General features: G+C 35.8%; 1 protein-coding gene across 2 annotated transcripts; it reads right to left on the reverse strand.

Moving 5' to 3' along the window:
* Positions 1 to 16,243: 16,243 nt before the first annotated feature.
* LOC120623739 (glycine-rich cell wall structural protein 1.8-like) lies at positions 16,244 to 20,816 on the reverse strand. Of its 2 annotated transcripts, XM_039889950.1 has the most exons (4): positions 20,785 to 20,816; positions 18,453 to 19,129; positions 17,556 to 18,422; positions 16,244 to 17,465 (listed from the first exon to the last, which is right to left on the reverse strand). In XM_039889950.1, exons 2-4 carry the CDS (start codon positions 19,114 to 19,116, stop codon positions 16,552 to 16,554), a joined length of 2,445 nt encoding a protein of 814 aa, XP_039745884.1. In that variant the 5' UTR covers positions 19,117 to 19,129; positions 20,785 to 20,816; the 3' UTR covers positions 16,244 to 16,551. The 2 variants fall into 2 exon arrangements, with proteins under 2 accessions (XP_039745884.1, XP_039745874.1); XM_039889940.1 differs by having other exon boundaries at positions 16,244 to 18,422.
* Positions 20,817 to 21,143: the final 327 nt, after the last annotated feature.

The raw sequence follows: 21,143 nt of genomic DNA on the forward strand, positions 1-21,143 counted from the left end.
ATTATGATATCACGTCTCAAATTGAGAATAAGAGGTTAGCAACTGACAGACCAGTTACAAGGGATGGAGGGATTCAGGTGCGTAGTTTCTAAATAGGTTTTAGAAAGCAGCAATGGGACAACGGATCAAAGTTACTTTTTGCGTGAGTTATTAATAGCCAGATATAAGCTTCTCTTTATTAAGGGAAAAACAAACCCGCGCGGACCAAGTTTCCGTATGAAATATAAAGCCTAAACTGCACCATCACAGTTATAATATGCACAGATTGTTAAAAAGCAAGTAAAAGATACAAAAATGAATTGATATAAATGATAGTTACCCGATGAAAAGCGACAGTCATGGTGTGTTATTTTTCATCACGGGTGGGGGTGGGTGGTTGGAATCCATCATAATTACACGTTGCGATCGTGTTTAATGACAGTTGGTTCTTTGTTGGTCTGCCTCGTTGCTCTATTGGTTATTTTTTTTTTGACTAAGGATCATATAGGATCCAGGGTTCGATTCCCAGGTCAGACCGTAATTCGCAGAATTAATATAGTCAGAGCAATCGTTCCTCTTATTATTACGACCACGAGTAAGCCCATAAATTGATAGTTATTTTGAGTAGTTTTGAAAGAAGATTAGATTGTACCTAACGGTATAGCTGGTATATTAAACGAAGTTCCTGAACCTACATATCAAAATCCTAATACTTTGTTTGTGAAAATATTCATTAAACATTTATTTTTCGTAAGCACGAATGAAGTGACGAATACAACATTTCTTGTAATTTTGATAATACCTACTCGATGGGTAGAGCCAAGTAAAGAAGTCTACTATCCTATTTTCAACCGACTTAAAAATAGTAGAAATTCACAATTCGACTGAATGTTTTTTTTGTAGGTATATTTGTAATGCGATTACTCCGCCAATCATTCACCGATTTTCATGATTCTTATTTAGTTTGGTATTGCCTACCTCAGAGGTGGTCCCATTTTAATTTGGTGCAGATCTATTGGGGGATCCCGGAAAAATCGAGGGAACTCCTTAAATGTTATCGGAACATATTCTACGATCTAACTTGAGTATTTTCTTTCGCAAAGTACCAATTATTCATGTCAAAATGATGAATAAGACCAAAGGAGCCCAAAGAAACTATAATATAATGAGTAATACACTAGTTCCGCTTGCGATTATAGTACCTATTTATTATGTAGGTAAGCAATATATATTTTCTTCTATATAACAGGCATACCATTTTACTTGGCACCGACTTAGAAATGTTGTGGGAAATATTTATTTCTTGCTTTTTAGTTGTTTTACAAAGTCAGTTCTTTTTTTAAAATATTTCTCTAATTTAGATACATATGATAATTTGGAAAAAATATGTTCGCAGTTAATAATTAACACTGTTTTAGTAGCTAAGGGTAAATAATGGTTTTAAAAAATATATTCATGAGTAGATACTTTAAAGCAGAGATAAATGTTTACAAATTTTAACAAGGTTATTATATGCACACAAAACATTTTTTTTAAACACAGCCGCCCTCACATTAACCCTTATTGCATAATTGAATGAAAAGCACAGCTTTTTAAAAGGCATATTTTATGAATTAAAATTATGAATATTCTAATAATTAATATTCAGCGCTATACAAAACATTATTTTTTAGACGTCCGTCAAATTCCCTGCTAAAGTTTTGCTATGGCGGGGTGAGATTTCAGACTTGGACTGAAACAATTTGGTACTTGAAATTTTTATCGAAATAGTATAGTTGACATGCTTTTGATGGCATTCGTTTCTACGTTTTAATACTATACAATGCATGAATTTACAGATATGGCTTCAGATTAAGGGGATCCCAGAGGCCAGTTTGTTTGTTTTTGCAGTATTTTAAATATTAATATTGTTGAGATATACTGCTCTAATTTTCCTACAAATTTCCCATTAGTATTGAATATACCAAAGAAGTGGTGCCTACCTAGTAATCAACAACCTCCTTCCTCTCAGGAAGATTTAGATTGGTTCCCGGCTATCAAATATCACTTTCTTTAGCAGTGAAGGCAATCATTTGAAAACCTCCATTCCTATTATAATCTCCATAACATTCTAAAGGCAGTGTAAAATCTGCCTGTCCGCACTGGGCCAGCAAGGTCGACTACGACCTATACCCCTCTCGATCTTAATCTAGACCCATACCCTGCAGTGGGCCAGTACCTACGGATTGATAATTAAGGTGATGATGATAACTATTCGACAGTTCAAGAATCAATTAGATGTCAAAAAGTAGGAAGTACGAGTTTAACATGTATTTATATGCTTGGATAAGAAACGCTTTACGTTACGAAACTGGATAACAGAGTTGGTATTTAAACTCGAGTAAGTTTTTAGCACTTGATGTTCGATACCAAAGTTCATTCGGCAATTATCTTGATATGCATATTCATATATTCCGGTTTGTGTCCAGCACGCAACCATATTGAATTTTCGACGGTCATCTGGCACAGTGGGCAGCGAACCTGCATTCTGAGTCCAAGGCCGTGGGTTCCATTCCCACACCTGGAATATGTTTATGTGATGAACAATAATGTTTCTGTGGGTTTATCTGTATATTATAAGTGTTAATGTACATTATTCATAACAAAAATTATCAGTCATCTTAGTATCCATAACACAAGCTACGCTTACTTTTGGGCTAGACGGCGATGTGTAAATTTATTTATTTATTTTAACTTATAATTTGCTATTGAGGATAAAGCTTATATTGAAAAATATATTAATACTAACACATAAAATCAGCATTAATTTTTTTTCATGATTTATTTGATCTTTTTATGCAAGCTCCAAGGTTGAGCGGTAGCTAATTATAAGCATTATAGAAATGTCTCATCTGATCGCTGTTTCAACAACTGACTTCTCGCCCACAGGACATTTCGTGCGGCGCGACTTGCGAAGCGTCTTGTAACTGAAAGAAATGTATAGAAATAAACCAGCATGCTCAGGTAGCGGGAATCGGCGTCTGGGTGCGCGATGCAGCTAACCTTACATTAATTCCCAACACGCGACAATTTGTCGCGGTTCGTCCCGTAGGCAGCATGTAAAGTATCACAACTACTCAATCCAAAATCACAGAATCAAGTACGACATATGGGGTGAGCAGCCCTGTCGAGTGTAGCTTAGCGCGCCTCATTGATCCCGTTGTACTCTGCACTTTATTAAATTACACTTTATCATTAACACAAAATTTTAAGTTCATGCCTTCTGTACTGAAACGGTCATTTAGTCAGATCATCTATACACGGTCAGTATGAAGTGTTTCTATATAAGAGTACATTTAACTAAAATAAAACCATTCAAACGGGTTTTTGTGTTTTACGAGTAGGTACATATTCGTATATTATTTCTTGTCAATATCATCAAATCTGATCCTTTTATTTGACGGGTCTGTGACCTCTTAGACTTAGTTATGTAATAAAAGTAAAGTTTTATAGCGACCCGATGAATACACAAGGCTAGTGGGTCCTAATCCGATTGGGTGTCACAGTATTCAAAATAATGAGAACTCTTGTTCCTGAGAGATTGGTTGTTATTTTTGTGAAATAACCGTCATAAAAATACTTAGTGACAACCATCAACTATGTTCGTGTGTGTGTTTATATTTAAGGTCAAATTGCGTCACGGTATACTATGGCAACAGCAAAAATTATTAGATATCTCATATAAAAACAATATTAATTCACATACAATTTCAAACGCACAAATATCTTAATCATCATCGTCAAAATTTCGACCGATTGACGTCTACTGCTTTTAAGTATGTTTTTTTTTAAATTTCAATGGCTGCCAGCGACTTTCAGCAGCTATGAGTTCCACCAATTGCCAATTCAGCTTCGCGAATAGTAGAACTATGTCAGTAACTCTAGGTCTTATATGGATTCACCATTCGATCACGTAGACAAACTCTGAGCGTAGCTCTCTCCATCGCATCCTCTCTCAAAGGAGAGATATACAGATAAAGCTTTAACCCACTGCTCTAATGCGGGATAGACGCAATCAAAACTAGAATTATTTTGCTTATATTCTACCTGCATTAAGCCGCATGCAATAATTTTGTGTGCACTTCCATTATAAAGCACACCCTCATAATAACAAATAAATAATCGGCAAAAGTCATCGGTGTATCGTCCGACCAAATCACCGCTTCCCCAATCGTAATTATTGAAACAAATACTTTTGATTGTCTCCTGATTAAAACGCACACGTCTAAATGCATTGAAAACCATGTTTTTTCCTAACTATTTCTGTTGGTTCATTATCGATATGGGAAAGTTGCTTCCCCTTATGTTTGGATTTCACACCCATGGTTTTTTGATTAAAACTGGCGTTAATGTGTTGGGGTGTGCCGCAAGAATGATGCCTAGGTCCCTCACTTTTTGTTATGTATGTTTTTTGTAAATTTGGAAATACGGCCCTTGTGACAAATGGGAAAAGTTATTTGATAATTCAAAGTCGTCACTCAATTATTATTATTGTGCTTATTTGTTTATCCACACCATTCCTAAATAAAATGTTACTTATACAATATTTAAGAAAAGCCATATTAGATTCGTTCAAGTCTTTTTTATTATTGTCTGAGGCTCAGACAAATGAATGATTGAGGTTAGCGTCCTTGCCTCACCCGGCATTTTAAACAAAAAAAGATTGATCAAAGGTTATTTATTAGTAAAATTGCCGAAACAAATGAAAATACGCGTCATTTATTTTATTTATGACAGTAATTATATAAAGCGGATTCAAATATTTGTGCCAAACTTAATTACCTTGAATTAGATATTTCATTACTTTAACGAGCACATCCATCCTATTTTTTTATCTACTACTATGTATTCGACATGATAATGATAACTCTGTTTCTAAAGTAAAGTCAATAAGAATTCAAAAAATGAAAGGATTAATTCCTTAATCTTCTCATAAATATCTAAAATCATTTACTATCCAACACCTTTTCAAAAATGATGATACCAGCGTATTTTATTCTGCTGGGAAGCTAAATATTATGTTACTCCCTGAGGTGCTGTAACACGGCACGTGTCAAATTTATATTTCACAGCTGGTCAGAGCTACGGCTATATTATTTTTTCATTATATTTTTTATACCCACTAATCTCTAATCTAATTTGTCTTCACGGTATTTCCTTGGGGACACAGAGGTTATGAGGTGTAGCCGAAACATGAACGTTCGACAAATTTCTTTGAAAGACCTTTTTCCGGTAGTCAAATATATAATTTAATACGGTACTTAAATGAAATTGGAACAAATTTATCTACATAATTATAAAAATGTTTATCTAAATCTTTAAGAGTAAAATTTAAATGTCTTTCTATTATTTTGAATTAGCTTATAAATATATATATATATATATATATTTATAAGCTAATTCATTCAAAATAATCATTTCAAGGTTATTATTATAAACTTTTCTAATATTGTTGTACCTACTTATGTTAAATAACAATACAATAAAATTATATAATATTAAAACCGAAAATAAAATACGCAGAGGTTCCTTTTTTTTCAAATTCAAAATTCAAATTCGAATTCAATCAAATTTGGTCTGCTAAGTAATGCATACGTACCTTTGATTTTTTAAATATGCCAAAACATCCTCCCAGGATCTTCCGCTACCCTGGAAATCGAAAGACCGCACATTAATCTAATCAACACAAAACATTCTAATGACTGTCAAAAGTCGACGCCATTTTGACGCGTGCTGGTCGCGTGCGTCCACGTGCCGCCAAATGGATACTATTGTTTTCTTCGCTATCCTTTTACAAAATAACCCTAAAAACTTTATTCGATTGATAGTATACCTTATGCTATTTGCAACAGAGTTTATTTTGATATTTTTTAATTGGTTTAGGTAACTCAAGAACCACAGATTATTCATAATTTTATAAACTGCAATCCATTTCCAGACATCGATTTCCCACTTTGGGCGCAGAGCATAGAGTTGAGATTTGAATACGGCAGAAAGATGGGAAAAGTTTAACTTTTTAAATTGTCCGCTGGCGACAGTTCCTGTCGATTCTTCATTCTATATTTGTTTGCTTTGAGAATTTAGCCTTTATTGTATATACGGTAGAACTATTTAGAGTGAATTGTGGATTTGCTTTTATGATTGTGGTAGTAATAAAAGTGACATATTTCCCACTATACAATTATACATATTGTCAACAGAAATGCGTTCGGAAGTTGAAATTGCATCCCATAATTAGGGCAATTTGTCTTTTGTTTGATAATACAATACTTCAGGATGTAATAATGACTTGACTACTTGCAGACTCCGAAGCAGTGGCGGATATTTGATAGGTAGTTCATCGGTTCTTGATAGGTACTGATTGTGTCAATGAGAACGAACAGCGAACGGTAATAAATACGTTACGTTACGTACGTTACGGCCTTTTTATAATCCATAAATATTGGTCGAAATTGTATCTTAGCTGTTGTGTAATGACCTCTACTATTAACTAATAGAAGCTAAAACTGACAAGCTACGGATATGAATAAACAAGGATTTTTGGCCGTCAAGTTTGCTCTCATCAGTTTTATTTGTTTAAGTTAACTGATTAATTATTGATAAAAAATTATTAAACAGTCAATATTGATGGTGATCTTATTCGATGAATATATTAGCTTAGTGATCCGTACTTATATTATAAAAACAAAAATGTGTCTGTTTGTTTGATATATAGCTTAATGACTTAGACATTTTTCATGACAGTTACATTGAATTTAGACGAAAAGTTATAAATATTTGTTCTACTAATTAACCTGACTTACATTTTAGTTTATTAAGTTTAAGTTTAATTTTATTTATTACTTTTAAGACATCAATATTAATTATTTTAATCCGATTTAATTCATTTTTGTTTTGTTTTGTCTCCTAATAATTGATTAAGTTAATTTTTTTATTGTAATTTAGCTTTAAATATTTATACTTTTAAAGGTTTATATTAACTGACTAATAATTAATTATAAATAATTTATAAGAATGACTTTTTTTACATTTTAATGCATGCTGTGATAACCATGTGACTCATTCCAAAAAATAAATAAATAATTATCTGTGTTCGGCTCAAGCAGTGCGCTGAAATTTGGTACATTATAGCTTGCATCCTTAAGACGGGCATCGGATCGGAGGAGCATCTAGAAAACAAACATGCACTTTTAATAGACTTTGTTACCTGTGTAGGGTTATATTATTATATAGCTAGGCGATGATGCCTAGATTTTGCATAAAGCTTAGTCCTGGGTTCGTTAATAATATAATAATTTTAAGGATAAAATAAACGGTCACCGATTTTTTTTAAACAGAAATAAACGCAGACAAAGTTTGAGGCTTGGAACAGTTTGTATAAAATATGTTAATATGAAATAAGTATTCGTTTTTGCAACTCTATACATTGAACTTTTATGTCCATTTTCCCGTAAATGATCCATGAAACTGTCAGCACGCGTCGCCATATTACATTAGCATTGGCGCGAATTTCCGCAATGTTGCCGTTAGCGACTTTTAGGCGGTTTTTTTCTATGATAAATCGTTCCGCACCCACTTCCGGTGACGATGTTTACGGTTTCGCTACAGGAGCATTAGGTATGTTTTAACTTTTAAGGGAGCTTTAACTATGTTTAAAGTACCTACCTATAGATTTTTAACATTTTTTTATTTTTAACTTGATTTTACTACGGAAAAATAACAAGGAGGGCCTTGGTACCTACTGTCTTTTGATTTAAAACATCTAATGCAACAGGTCAGACCGGCGATTGTCGTGGCGATGAACAGTCGGGGCAGATTGGACCTTTCTATTCATACTATTGTAGGAATTAACAAACTGCCAATCAATGCCCGTTTTTAATGCTTTTGTCAGTATACCTTCAGTATGTGCTATCGAAAAAGAGCAACTGCTGAGTCTCTCGTTGGCTTCTTCAAGGTAGAATCTGCAATCCGAACTGCTGGTAAAGTATGCACAAACCGACTTGACGTTTCAAAAGTACTAACAGAGTAAGCCAACTTAAAATAAATTAATTTTGACTTTTTAAATTTTTAGTATACCTACCGTACTTTCAAACACATTAAAATAATGATTTATTTTAATATGTCACGGGGTAAATCCAGTAATTATCTACAAGTAGGTACGTTAAAATATGAGTTTGTAATTTTATTTTTCTCGTAACTTTTGCTTCATATTTGCCAGTCTCAATCATAACATGACTTTATTAAAATAGTTTGTATATACTTTTATAAAATATATTCAAAAACGATACCGAATATTACAATCTGGCACCGCGTAATTTCCAATCACACCGATTGAATAGCTAAGTCCGCAATCCATCTGGGGCTGTAATAGGTGCTAATGATATGTGCAAACGGGGAATCGAACCCGCGGCTTAGCAATCTGTCACTGCTCGCCCACGCGGATACACATAATGGTCTTATGGGGGATGAGATCAAGAAATTATTGTAGCGTTATGCAACGCGGAACCAAAATTTTTATTTAAAACCCTTATTACGTCACTAGGTTATCTTCTTTATTTCATTACTCTTTATTAAAATGTATCGCTAAATCAATTTCACAGAAACTAAAAATGTAATTTAAATAAAGTGTTGTTTTTAAATAACTATGTATATCTGATTCATTTTACAATATGCTGTTATTGTTGGCTATCTAAATAATAAAAATAATACTATTTTCTAAAAAGTATCCGTCATATTACAGAAAACCAAAATTTATATAAAGAATGAAAGTTTTCATTTAAATAACTATACCATAAATGTTACAACCTACCTCAATATGAAGATGAAGATGCCCATCTTTGAATTAGGTGTGTTAACCAAAGTTCTTGCCGTCCTCTTGCATGCACACCTCCAATAAGTTGTATAAACCGCATGGCTTAAAATAACCTCATGAATGTTTCATACTTAGCTGGAAAATTACAAGATATACCGTATAGTGCACCCAATATAATAAAACATTTCAAACAATTATTGACTCTATGTCCATGATTACAAAGATAAAAATATGGTAACGATATTTGCTATTGCAAGAAAATACAGTGAGCTTGGAAACAAAACAGCGTCTACTATTTTCAATCTTATTAAGAAAATAATAAATATGATAATGCTACGATAGTATATTTTTTGTGAACGATTTGGTGTGCTGTATGATGCACCGATAAATGTATTCGGTGCATTAGAGAAATTGCGTAAACAACAAGGGGTGGACACGGGTGAGGAAAAAATTGAAATATGGCGCTATGAACACGTGGTTTCATAAGTTGGGGTTTTCGGTTTGGAATCCGGTTAGGGAAATCGGGATTATTTGTACTTAAGTGATTAGCTTGTAAGCAGTTAAATTTTGTTTACTTATAAATAAATCGATTACAGCTAAGAACTCAACAAAATGAAAGAATATTTTCGATAACCTCGCCGGCGCTGTGATGAGCATGGAGATCCCGAGTTCGATCTCCGGAAGATAGCAGTGGAAATTATAATTTCAGTAGTTTTCCTGGTATGATCTGGTCCGGTGGGAAGATTCAGCCATGGCTACTACATATCCTACCGACAAAGACGTGCCGCCTAGCTAGATTTAGCGCTTCGCGGACGCACGCTTATGGCGTTATGTTCTCCATAATGCTCTTAAAGGTGTGTGAAGCCCATTGAAGCATATTGTGGGAGGAGACTCGTGCCCGGTAGTGGGCCGGTAATGGGTTGATATAATAAATAAATATATACTACGACAATACACGCATCTCCATCTAGTCCCAAAGTAAGCGTGTCTTGTGTTATGGGTACCAAGATTACACTTGAATATGTTTATGAATAATATACTTAAATACTTATAATATACATATAAACACCTAGACACTGAAAAACTTTCATGTTCATCACACAAATATTTTCCAATTATGGGAATCGCACACACGGCCTCGATTCAGAAAGCAGGGTCGCTGCCCACTACGCCAATCGGCCGGAGTAAATTATGAAATCATCATAATAAACACCGGCCGATTGGCAAATAAAAAATTACCGTATGGTAAAAAAATCTTCTTTTTCTTCTTCTTAGGGTGCCGTCTCCTTACGAAGCTTGGCAATCATTAGGGCTATCTCTACCTTGGATACCGCTGCTTTTTTCATGCATTTGGTGCTCTTTCCAAACCATTGTCGTAGATTATTGAGCCATGATATTCTTCTTCGGCCAGGCCTTCTTCTGCCTGCCACTTTACCTTGTACGATAAGCTGAAGAAGTTCATACTTTTTGGTGTTCCGCATCACATGACCAAAATAATCAAATTTTATTTTTTTAATTGTTAAGAGTACCTCTGGAACCTTACCCATTCTCTGCAATGCATATACATGATAAAAAAAATACATATTGATAATTATGTTGTTTTTGGTAACTATAATAATCATTTCAGAATAAGTATAATCAATCATGCGATTTCCTATGACGACATACGAATTCATTTTACTACGTCAAGAACCACACGTAGTTTTAAACACGTAAAAAAATTTTGTTACATAATATATAGGTACGTAAAAAACACACCATGCCCGTCTGGTTTTTGTAGATTATATTAAACTAGCTATGGCCCGCGTTGTTCGTTAATTACGGTTTTCTTTACAAATCTTGGTAAAGACCGTTGGTTTTCCCGGGTAAAAAGTAACCTGTGTTAATATCCTTTAAAATCAAACAAAGAAACACACTCGCACATGTATCATTAATTAAGATTTAGCTTAATGTTCGGTTATAGTGTATAGATTATAACGGATTTCCAATATTTCAATGTCCAGAAAGTCATAAATCTCAAATTAAAAATAAGCATCGAAGTAAAATATTCTTTAACTTTTAATAATTGAGCAATAAAGACGACAGTGATTAACTCTTACTCATATTCAAGTATTTATTTATTTATTTATTTGGGTTTACAAACAACAACACAGTATCACATTACACAATGGTATCCATAGTACAAATAATTACTCACTGCGGCGTCAACTGCGTAAACCAAATATTACAAGAAATATTTGTTAATGGGGCTTATTCAAAAGCTAATAAAACATTATTGTTGCAACAATTTCTACAAAAATACAAACAAAAAAAAAATATAAGAAGGAGATCTGTAATTATTTATGAATATCTTGTGATCGCAAAACTTTGTCTGTAACAGTAATTGATTATCAAACAGTATGTTATAGTATATATTAGTTTATTAATTTTTATATTTATTATTATTAGTATTTTATGTGTGTAATTGTTCGTAAGTATGTATATAATAATAATACACCCCACCAATTGGTTTACCTTGATTTTCCTAATCCTAAGGTTGCCCGGAAGAGATCGCTGCTAAGCGATAAGGCCGCCTTTTGTTTCTTACTTTTTAAGTTTCTTCTTGTTGTGTCCAGTGTTTTTTTTTCTATTTGTGGTGTACAAATAAAGTTTATAAATAAATAAATATTTTCTCAACCGGCTCTTTTGTTTTTTGCTTTTGCCGGGTCCCACGACATGTTATGAGTTTGGTCTAAAGTGGTTACAGCAATTGGTCATGGTATGATTCAGCACAATGACCGGTAGTGTTTCGTAATGAACAACACGGGAAAAGTTTTAACTAAACATGAAAGAAGAATGATTATAAGTACCTTCGAGTAGCTCGACACTACATATGTACCTACTCGTAAATAATAGGGATCTCCTAGTAAAGTAAATCGAGTTGTTTCATAGTAAATAAATAAATACACTTCGACAATGCACACATCGCCATCTAGCCCTAAAGAAAGCGTAGGTTGTGTTATAGGTACTAAGATGACTGATGAATATTTTTATGAATAATATACATAAATACTTATAAAATACATATAAACACCCCGACACAGAAAAACATTCATGCTCATCACACAAACATTTTCCAGTTGTGGGAATCGAACCCACGGCCTTGGACTCAGAAAGCAGGGTCGCTGCCGACTGCGCCAGATAAATAGTAGTTATCTTCTACGTCACGTTCAAGAAACTGAGAAAATTAGACTTCTAATGAACTAAACGGGCCCATACAAAAAGTGTTTAAAAATTACACACAAAAGCACTGCCTATCCTAAAATTGCACTTTTCCTGCTGTAAGAAACCCTGTGCACGCCACTGGTCACCGGTCACTCGAAATGGTTACGCAGATGTTAATTTAGTTAATCGGCATACGCCCACATTTTCTATCAAAGTGCGGGGCTCTGCTGAAAATCAGTGTCATGCATATTCTTCCATTATATGCTAAGTTGGCTTAGAGAATGGTTGTACTTTTCTCTCTGGTGTTACAGACAGACAATATGTTTCTGTTTGAAGCACTTAACACGAATCTTCTTTCTTTCTTCCAAAAATAATAACATACAGATTTTATTAATAGGACTCAATTTTTTTACACCGTTCTGCAACCACGAGTAAATCCCCTAAATGAGCGTAGGTACACAGTTCGTGTAAAAAAAGGTTAATACGCATCCAGAACGGTTTTTGTGTACGTTTTTTCATTACCACAAACAAACCTTAATTTAAAATTGCAAAGAATACTGCTTCATCAGTGGCTCATTTCGTGTCACGTGTCGCATTCGTCACGGTGCAGTTCCCACGCCGCGCCTCCCACGTTTACGATCCGTTACGGTGTCGTGTCGTGAGGTGTATGTGGGGCGTGGAAAAAATAATAGGCCCGCAAGGAATATACTCCATATTACGTTACTACGCGCGATCTACGTTGGCTGAACTGAATTAAATAAGTTGCACCCTAGTTTAGCTATTTGTTTCACGGATAATGCATCTTAAAAGTGTTATGAGAGCTCTTTTTCACAATTGACACTTTCTTAGAAACCCATACATTACCTTACTTTTGTTTATGATAATAGCACTGGTTATAACAGAGGATTAGTTACAACATTTAATTTTAAATAATTGGATAGTTTTTTTGGTTTTTAAACAACACACGAGTTTGTAATAATGGAATACCGCTGTGTAATAAGTTAATAACTAGTAAAATGTAATAGTAGAGCGCACTTCATACAGTTCTTAGTTCCGAACAAACAATATGTATTTTGATTATGTTCACACGAACATCATTATTAAAATATAAATTCAGGAGATATCGACATTTATGTATTAAAATGATTTTAGATAATAAATATAATTATAATAGATCGGATATTTATTACAAGATTCAACACCGGAACATAAAAAACACACTAAATAAATAAAATTTCTTTGACTGCTTATACAAAAAATATTGTTAATACATCTTAGTTAGATGACCAGATATCACTTAACTGCTCACTTAATCTCATATGATACTAAGTGACGATGCAGTGTTAGATGTAGGAAAGATCACACCCCGATCGATTTCTAGGCAGCATATATGGTTAATAGCAAGGCATAGTCATAGGCACGTCGTTACCGGTATAGTGCTAGGTCCTCGTAAGTAGCTAAAATCTTACACTATATAAACGCAAAGACAATCGCCTTTAATCTTTCTAAAACAATGGCAAATAAAAAAGAAACATTCCAATTTCAAAACAGATAGTGCCATTGGACGCTCCGAACAATGGCGGACATCAAACGTCAGATTCGACAGCAGATAACTTCACCTCCACAATAATAAATAGATTAAAAACATTCTTCGAAGTTAAGAGCCAATAGTAAATAGTAAAAAAAACATTGAAATGAATTTTTCACTTTTATCATTTTGAATATGGAAGTACCTATTTACAATTAGATCTTGAAATATATTATTGATTATATTTATTATTAATTTTACATTTATTTCCATTGAATTCAAAAAAAGTTAGTTTCGGAATTCGGTGCGATATTTCAAGTCCACGTTTTCTTGAAAGTGCATTTGTATTTTATTTTGTAGGTATTCCCTACAAAACACTTAAGGTACTCTTTGTAGTATAATTTGAAAATAGATATGAAGTTAATCTTTACATCCATATTTTAAAAGTCGTTAAAACATTAAAATAAAAATAGATTACAATAAATTAAATAGGAAAACACAGAAAACATAAATAAACACTATGGTTTTCCTACTAAATTGTTGATGGAATAATTTCAAAATATGTTTCCGTTTTATAAAACCAATGCATAGCAAGTCAATCTATCTTTCTCTTGATATTGCAAAATCATTTGATAAAACTTCGCTAAATCCAGCAAATTTTCCCGCCAAAGAAACGCCATCGTCCTGGCATAGTAGAGAACCGCATCGAAGAGATTCTCAGAATTTTCAAGATATTTCATATCACTCTCTGAAGTACGTTGCAGGAAGAACGAGGTTCGTAAGAATTTTTCATATATCAATGCATGGAACCAAATATTCCTACATCTGTACCACGCGAATTTAATTTTTTGCAGGAATATGGTGTAGCACATGTCTGGGTTCTCGGGGCAGTCCTTTTGCACGATCTCTACAGGCTGAAATAGAAAGTTAAAGATGTAGACAACTTTTGTTGATCTGATCATAAAAAGTCCTGGGCTTAACGAACGAAATCAAACTAAAACGCAAAACTAACTTCCATTTGGACAATTTTCTTTAAATTAATACATATTTTTTTTACCTATGAAATCTACTACACTCTCAAATACATGATAAGAAAATAGATTGTTTCGTTAAAATCATACCTTGCTAATGATAGCTTTAAGAATGTCAAGGTTGCGATGAACGGGTGCAGCAAATTGGATAGCAGTGTAATTTCGGTGCGCTTCAGCGATGTTTAGTGCTTCTGTGTAAGCCTCGTCAAACGTAGCTGTAGTTATCGAATATTTCTCTAAGAATTTAACTACGATGTATCCTAAGAGTGACGAGATGAAATTATCTGGCGACGCGGGTTTGTTGTTGTAGGCTCTGAAAACATGTGTTAAATTTAAGATCTGCCTTGAAGGCGTAAATGATTTTGATTTTATAAGCGTTGTTCTTTCATAATGCATTGCTTCTTTATAAAGCTATGTTATTTGATATCTTTAGTCGACAAACGATCAATATAACTTATTTATCGGTCATTCATGACAACCTTATTATATTTAATTATTCTTTCCTTCTATCTTAAACCATGAATATGTATTTTATATCTAAATTAATTATTTCGGATCTAATAGTAATTTCGAATGAAATTCCACTTCTCACTTGTCAAAGTGGAAAGTATACACTTTCCACTTTGACAAGTGGAAAGGAGTACCTACTATTTCATTAATTTTCCATACGTCGTTAAAATCTCAAGTTCACCTGAGAAATATGATGATGTTAAATCAGTCGTACGCAAATCTCTTTACTTAGCTAAAATATCTTAAAGTAGTGCTGTTTTTTTAATTGTTTCCGGCGGATAGGACTGCACGGGAGCTATGGTAATACGCTCGACCGTAACAATAGGAAGATCTTCCGAGGGGGTGATGGTGCTCGGGGACCGAGGTCCGAACATTCATCTTTGGAAGTTGTATATATAATCAATTTTTATGAACACTTCGCTAGCGCGATGCAGGATTTTTGTGGCGCCATCTAGCTGCGCCCGCTGGCAAAAAGTCGCCTTGTAAAAGAACTCCTTATCTGCAGCTGCGCGACATTTACGCTAGATTCGTTAGTTGCTGAAACTATTTTAGTTTGTCGCCGTTTTGTCACGTTTCTGCATTGCACTTCTATATACTCGTTTCATAGCAGCCTTGGCGACAATAAGTCACTGCGGCAAAAAATCACAATGAGCCACGGAGATTTGTATACAGCAGAATTGGGACCAATATATATTTTATTAATTCTATTCATTATAACTGTAATAATTTTAAAATTATGCCATAACTTCTTTTTCAAAACTTTATTCTATCATACCTGAAATTCTTGTTTCTTATTTTGTTTAAATTGAAAAATATCATCGGACAACTTTAATAGTTTCAAAATACATGTTTTTTTTGATCGGGAAAATAAAAAGCAAAAATATTCAGGCTGAATACAATATTTATTATTCTTTATTATATTACTAAGTAGTCAACACATAACAATAATAAAATAGTATATTTTATAGGAATGAAAGTAAACAATGTTTAATACAAATTATATTTAACATAAAATATTACTCAAAGTGAGTGTACCTATTTGCTGCGCATAAATGGTATATTAAATCAATATATTATAAAATTAACGCGTCTGCCTTTACAGATTCCTGCCCGATGAATATATAAATTAGGTATATAAACATTGTAGTATCCTTTTATAAACTTTTTAATTTACATATCGAATATATATAGGCCAATATTAAATAAAATAAGTGAAGAAATGTCGTTACTGCGTTCATCTGTGCATACTAGAAAGGGCCAATGTACAATTAAACTTTTTAAGGTAATTAAGCAAGTATGGACCATAGAGGTATAAACTAGCCAAAACGTGTTTACATCAATCGCAAACATTAAATGCTCTATGATTAATGCCCTCTGTAAAATGTCAATACGCCCTCTCCAATACACTGACGAAAATAAATTGGCCTAATAGAATAAGAGACTAATACTCACAATCGAGAGCTAACGTGGTGCAAGCGTGCCAAAGATGCGTCGGATTTATGATACAAGTCACTTTCTGAATTACTAGATCCACTAACATAACCGCTCGAACCAGATCCACCTAAACCGCTATTATAACCAGCTGCTCCATCATTTCCACTCGCTCCGCTTCCATAGCCACTCATACCGCTAGCTCCTCCATAACCTCCTGCACCCCCTTGACTGCTAGGGCCTCCCCTATAGCCTTCTGAACCAGCCCCACCGAGCCCTGAACCACTATAACCACTATAACCACTAGCACCTCCTAAACTAGCTGAACCACCAGAAACACCTCCTGCACCCGATCCATAGCCTCCTGCACTTCCGGCACCCGCTCCATAACCTCCCGCACTACCTGCACCCGATCCATAACCTCCCGCACTACCTGCACCCGATCCATAACCTCCCGCACTACCTGCACCCGATCCATAACCTCCCGCACTACCTGCACCCGATCCATAACCTCCCGCATTGCCTGCACTTGATCCATATCCTCCCGTACTACCTGCACCCGATCCATAACCTCCTGCACTAGCTACACCCGATCCATAGCCACCTGCACTACCTAAGTTGGTGGAGCCTTCTCTATAATTTTCTGATCCGTGCCCACTTAATCCATCAGCTCCACCATGCCCTGAACTTCCACTATAACCACTAGCATCTCCTGAGCCACTGGCACTACTAGATCCACTGCCATAACGTCCTGCACCCGATCCATAGCCTCCTGCATTACTTGCACCTGACCCATAACCTCCAGCATTACCTGAACCTGATCCGTAGCCGCCCGCACCTCCTGAACCTGATCCATAGCCTCCTGCACCTCCTGCACCCGAACCATAGCCTCCGGCATTACCTGAACCTGATCCATAGCCTCCTGCACTACCTGAACCTGATCCATAGCCTCCTGCACTACTTGAGCCTGATCCATAACCTCCTGCACTACCTGAACCTGATCCATAGCCTCCTGCACTACCTGAGCCTGATCCATAGCCTCCTGCAGCTCCGTAACCACTAGAGCCTTCCCTATAACCTTGCCCGTTTAGCGCACTGGACCCACCATGTCCTAAACTGCCACTATAACCACTAGCGTCTCCTAAACCATTGGAAATACCAGCGCCTGATGCACTATAACTACCGCCTCCTAACCCACTGGATCCGCCTTGTTCACTAGTATAACCTCCTACACCTGCCGAACCACCACTAGCACCCTTTGTCCCTACGTTTCTGGACTTGCTTTGACCTTCACTTGTACTAGCACCGCTCATACTCCTAGAAAATGGATGATTGTTGAACAAAGGTACTTGCGAATACCCAGATTGTAGCCCGTAAGGTAATCTGTGAGGTAGTGTTTGAGGGTATGGATGTGGTAATCTCTGAGGATATTGTGGTACATATTGCAAACCATATCTACGTCTTGCATCAGATAATGCCTTAACGTCTTGTTCAGTAAGCCCGTTGTGATCTGCTCGAAGTCCTAGTAAATTTAAATTCTTTGAACTAGCAACTGAGCGTGAAGATCCCTTTGAGCCCCTATAACCAGCAGCAGCTCCTTGACTATCACCCGCACCAGAACTATAACCTCCCGCGCCTCCTGCACTCGAGCCATAACTTCCTGCGCCTTGTGCACCCGAGCCATAACCTCCTGCACCTCCTGCACCCGAGCCATAACCTCCTCCGCCTCCTGCACCCGAGCCATGACCTCTTGCACCTCCTGTACCCGAGCCATAACCTCCTGCACCTGAGCCATAACTTCCTGCGCCTCCTGCACCCGAGCCATAACCTCCTGCACCTCCTGCACCCGAGCCATAACCTCCTGCGCCTCCTGCACCCGAGCCATAGCCTCCTGCACCTCCTGCGCCCGATGCATAACCTCCTGTACCCGATCCGTAACTTTCGGCGCCCCCAGCATCCATGCTGTAGCCACCAGCACTCCCACCAGAGCCTCCTAAGCCAGACCCTCCTCTGTATCCTTCAGATCCTTGACCATTTGAGCCACTGGCCCCACCATACCCCGAGCTCTCACTATAGCCTCCTGCACCAGTAGCACCACTATGGTACGCTCCAGCACCTCCAGCTCCCGATGCATAACCTCCTGCACCTCCTGCGCCCGATCCGTAACCACCTGCACTCGAGCTGTAACCTCCTGCACCCGAGCCATAACCTCCTGCACCTGCTGCATTTGACCCATACCCTCCGGCACCCAAACCACTCGAACCACTCGAGCTACCAGGTCCGCGTCCTGCATTTCCCTGATATTGTTCACTCTGACTACCATATCCACCCGATTCACTCGAACCACTACTAAAACCACCCAAGCCGCGTGATGCATCTGCGCCGCTTGAACCAAATCCACTGGCACTACCATAGCTGCCTGATCCAAGCAGTCCACTTCCTGTTTCTCCTAAACCACTTGAAGCTGAACCTCCCAAGCCATTCAATCCTGCTGAGTTCGATGCTTGGCGGCCTACGCTCGAATCACGTCTGTAACCGCTTACAAGCGCGCAGAGTAAGAATATCAAGTAGATTGGAGCCATCGTGGAGATTAACCTTTAACAATATAAAATAATATCACATTATTTTATTTTACGTAGTGCAAAGATTTTATACAAGCATAATTTATATGTAAAGCATTTCATCATGCCAACCAATTGACATCCATTGTTTGAAAAAGGTACTGGCATGCCCGCAGAATCTGTCCACGCTGCGAGGACAGATCAAACGGTCCATCGGTTCTTTGAGCTATGTGCCCCGTACATGCCCCGAAATGCCACTTCAGGTTAGCGACACGTTGAGCTACGTCGGTGGTTACTCTACGGATCACCTAATTCCTGATTTGATTTGGTAGAGATACTACATGATAATGCACTGAAACGGATTTATAATAGTTTACATGGTTTCCCAAACGTGAATTAATTATTTTTATTATAAGAAGTAAATATTTCCTTCCATACACATGCTAGGTATACATTACTTTATTTTATACCTACTTCAACAATAATATTTCTCCAATTATCACTAATATAACAATTCTAAAATAATAAATGTTCACGTAGCGACGCATTTAAGTATTTTGAGCCGAGCAATATTCATTTGATGTACAAAGCCGTAGGAAAATGCTAGTATTAGTAAAATTGTGGAAAGAAAAAAATAACTTTGGTACTCCCAAGGTAATAATAATTATTTAAACTGAGAACAAACAAACAAACGGGAAACTTTACTCTTTCAGAAGTCGGTTCAGCGGTCATAAAACATAATATTTTTACTTTCAGTAAGCAATTTGTAAACCATATCGAATGGCTGTCACATGATAACGTTAATGATTATAGTTTTCTTGCTACTTCAAATACATCACAATAAATTACAAGATAAATAGAATTTATTTGATAATGGTACACCGATCTGACGAGACTTCATCGGCGTGGAATTTCCTGCTCCCACTAAAATGTAGATAAATTAAAAGGGATTCACAATAAAAACCCCCAATTAATCCTGTACTAGTTAAGTTTACAAAAACACTTATGCAGATAAATAAATTATTTTAGTTTCTATATATATTGTATATAGAAAACTTACCAAAATAATTTCAGGCTATTCAGTTAAATAGCTTATAGGACCTTTCATCCCCCGTTACACCCTAAGAACATTTTATTTAACCGCCTTTTTGGATTTTTTTACCTAAACAGTTTTCAATTAACATAATCCCGAAACATCCTGAATTATATATTTTCCTTATTATCTTTACACAAGTAGTCCGTACAGGAATAATGAAAATAATATTTTTCCCGGAAAAGCTGCTGGTAAAAATTACCCGCAGAGTTCCAGGAAACAGATTTTGGTCACCTATGCACGGCTTGTTCGCTCTACTTATCGGGGTGAAATTTGCACAGAAATAGTTTGCATCCTGGAGATGGCTATAGGATGCTTATAATCTCGGGGAAATAAAGGGTTCCGGCCCAAAACCGCGGTTACTCGTATTCTATAAATTGTGTTGTGTGTAAAACTATTAAGCAACTAATTCCAAAGTAAATACTATTAAATGACTGTCCTGTGTTAATTAAGTTTTAGTGCACCGACCTCTTCATTAGAAAAATGTTTAAATTCAGGTAAAACATGTATAATATTCTGTTAAACGGTTATGTCAAAATATTTTTTTAAATATAAATCCACAACATATTATATTAGAAAGGTTATATAACGCTCACCTTTATCTCCCAAGCTCAAAACGCTGCGATGGCGAAATGCATAGTTATTTTGAAAAATCTTACTTTTTATACTCTCATTAAAAAGCGTATCTGAATTACTTGACATCCGATAGCAAATAAATATGATGTATCAAATTAATTATGTACCTATTACAACAAATCGTGAAATAATTGAATAATATTAGAAAATTCCTCAATAATTCCAATGCATAAGTATTAGCGTGATAATGTAGCAACTTATATTTTTCTTATTTAGCAAAAAGAATAATGTTTTATGCATTTAACATTTTATTTGTGTAGGTTGTATGTAGGTAAACAAAAACTTGTAATACGGGCACCTAGGTGATTTGGGGCCTACA

The sequence above is a fragment of the Pararge aegeria genome, chromosome 1 (assembly GCF_905163445.1).
Source record: "Pararge aegeria chromosome 1, ilParAegt1.1, whole genome shotgun sequence".
Classification (NCBI taxonomy): domain Eukaryota; kingdom Metazoa; phylum Arthropoda; class Insecta; order Lepidoptera; family Nymphalidae; genus Pararge; species Pararge aegeria.

Coding starts and splice junctions, on each gene's coding strand:
- LOC120623739 (XM_039889940.1), bottom strand. CDS start 19,116: ATGGCTCCAATCTACTTGATATTCTTACTCTGCGCGCTTGTAAGCGGT. Junction 18,423..18,452: donor TTACGGATCGGGTACAGGAG/GTTATGCATCGG, acceptor GAGGTGCAGGAG/GCTATGGCTCGGGTGCAGGA.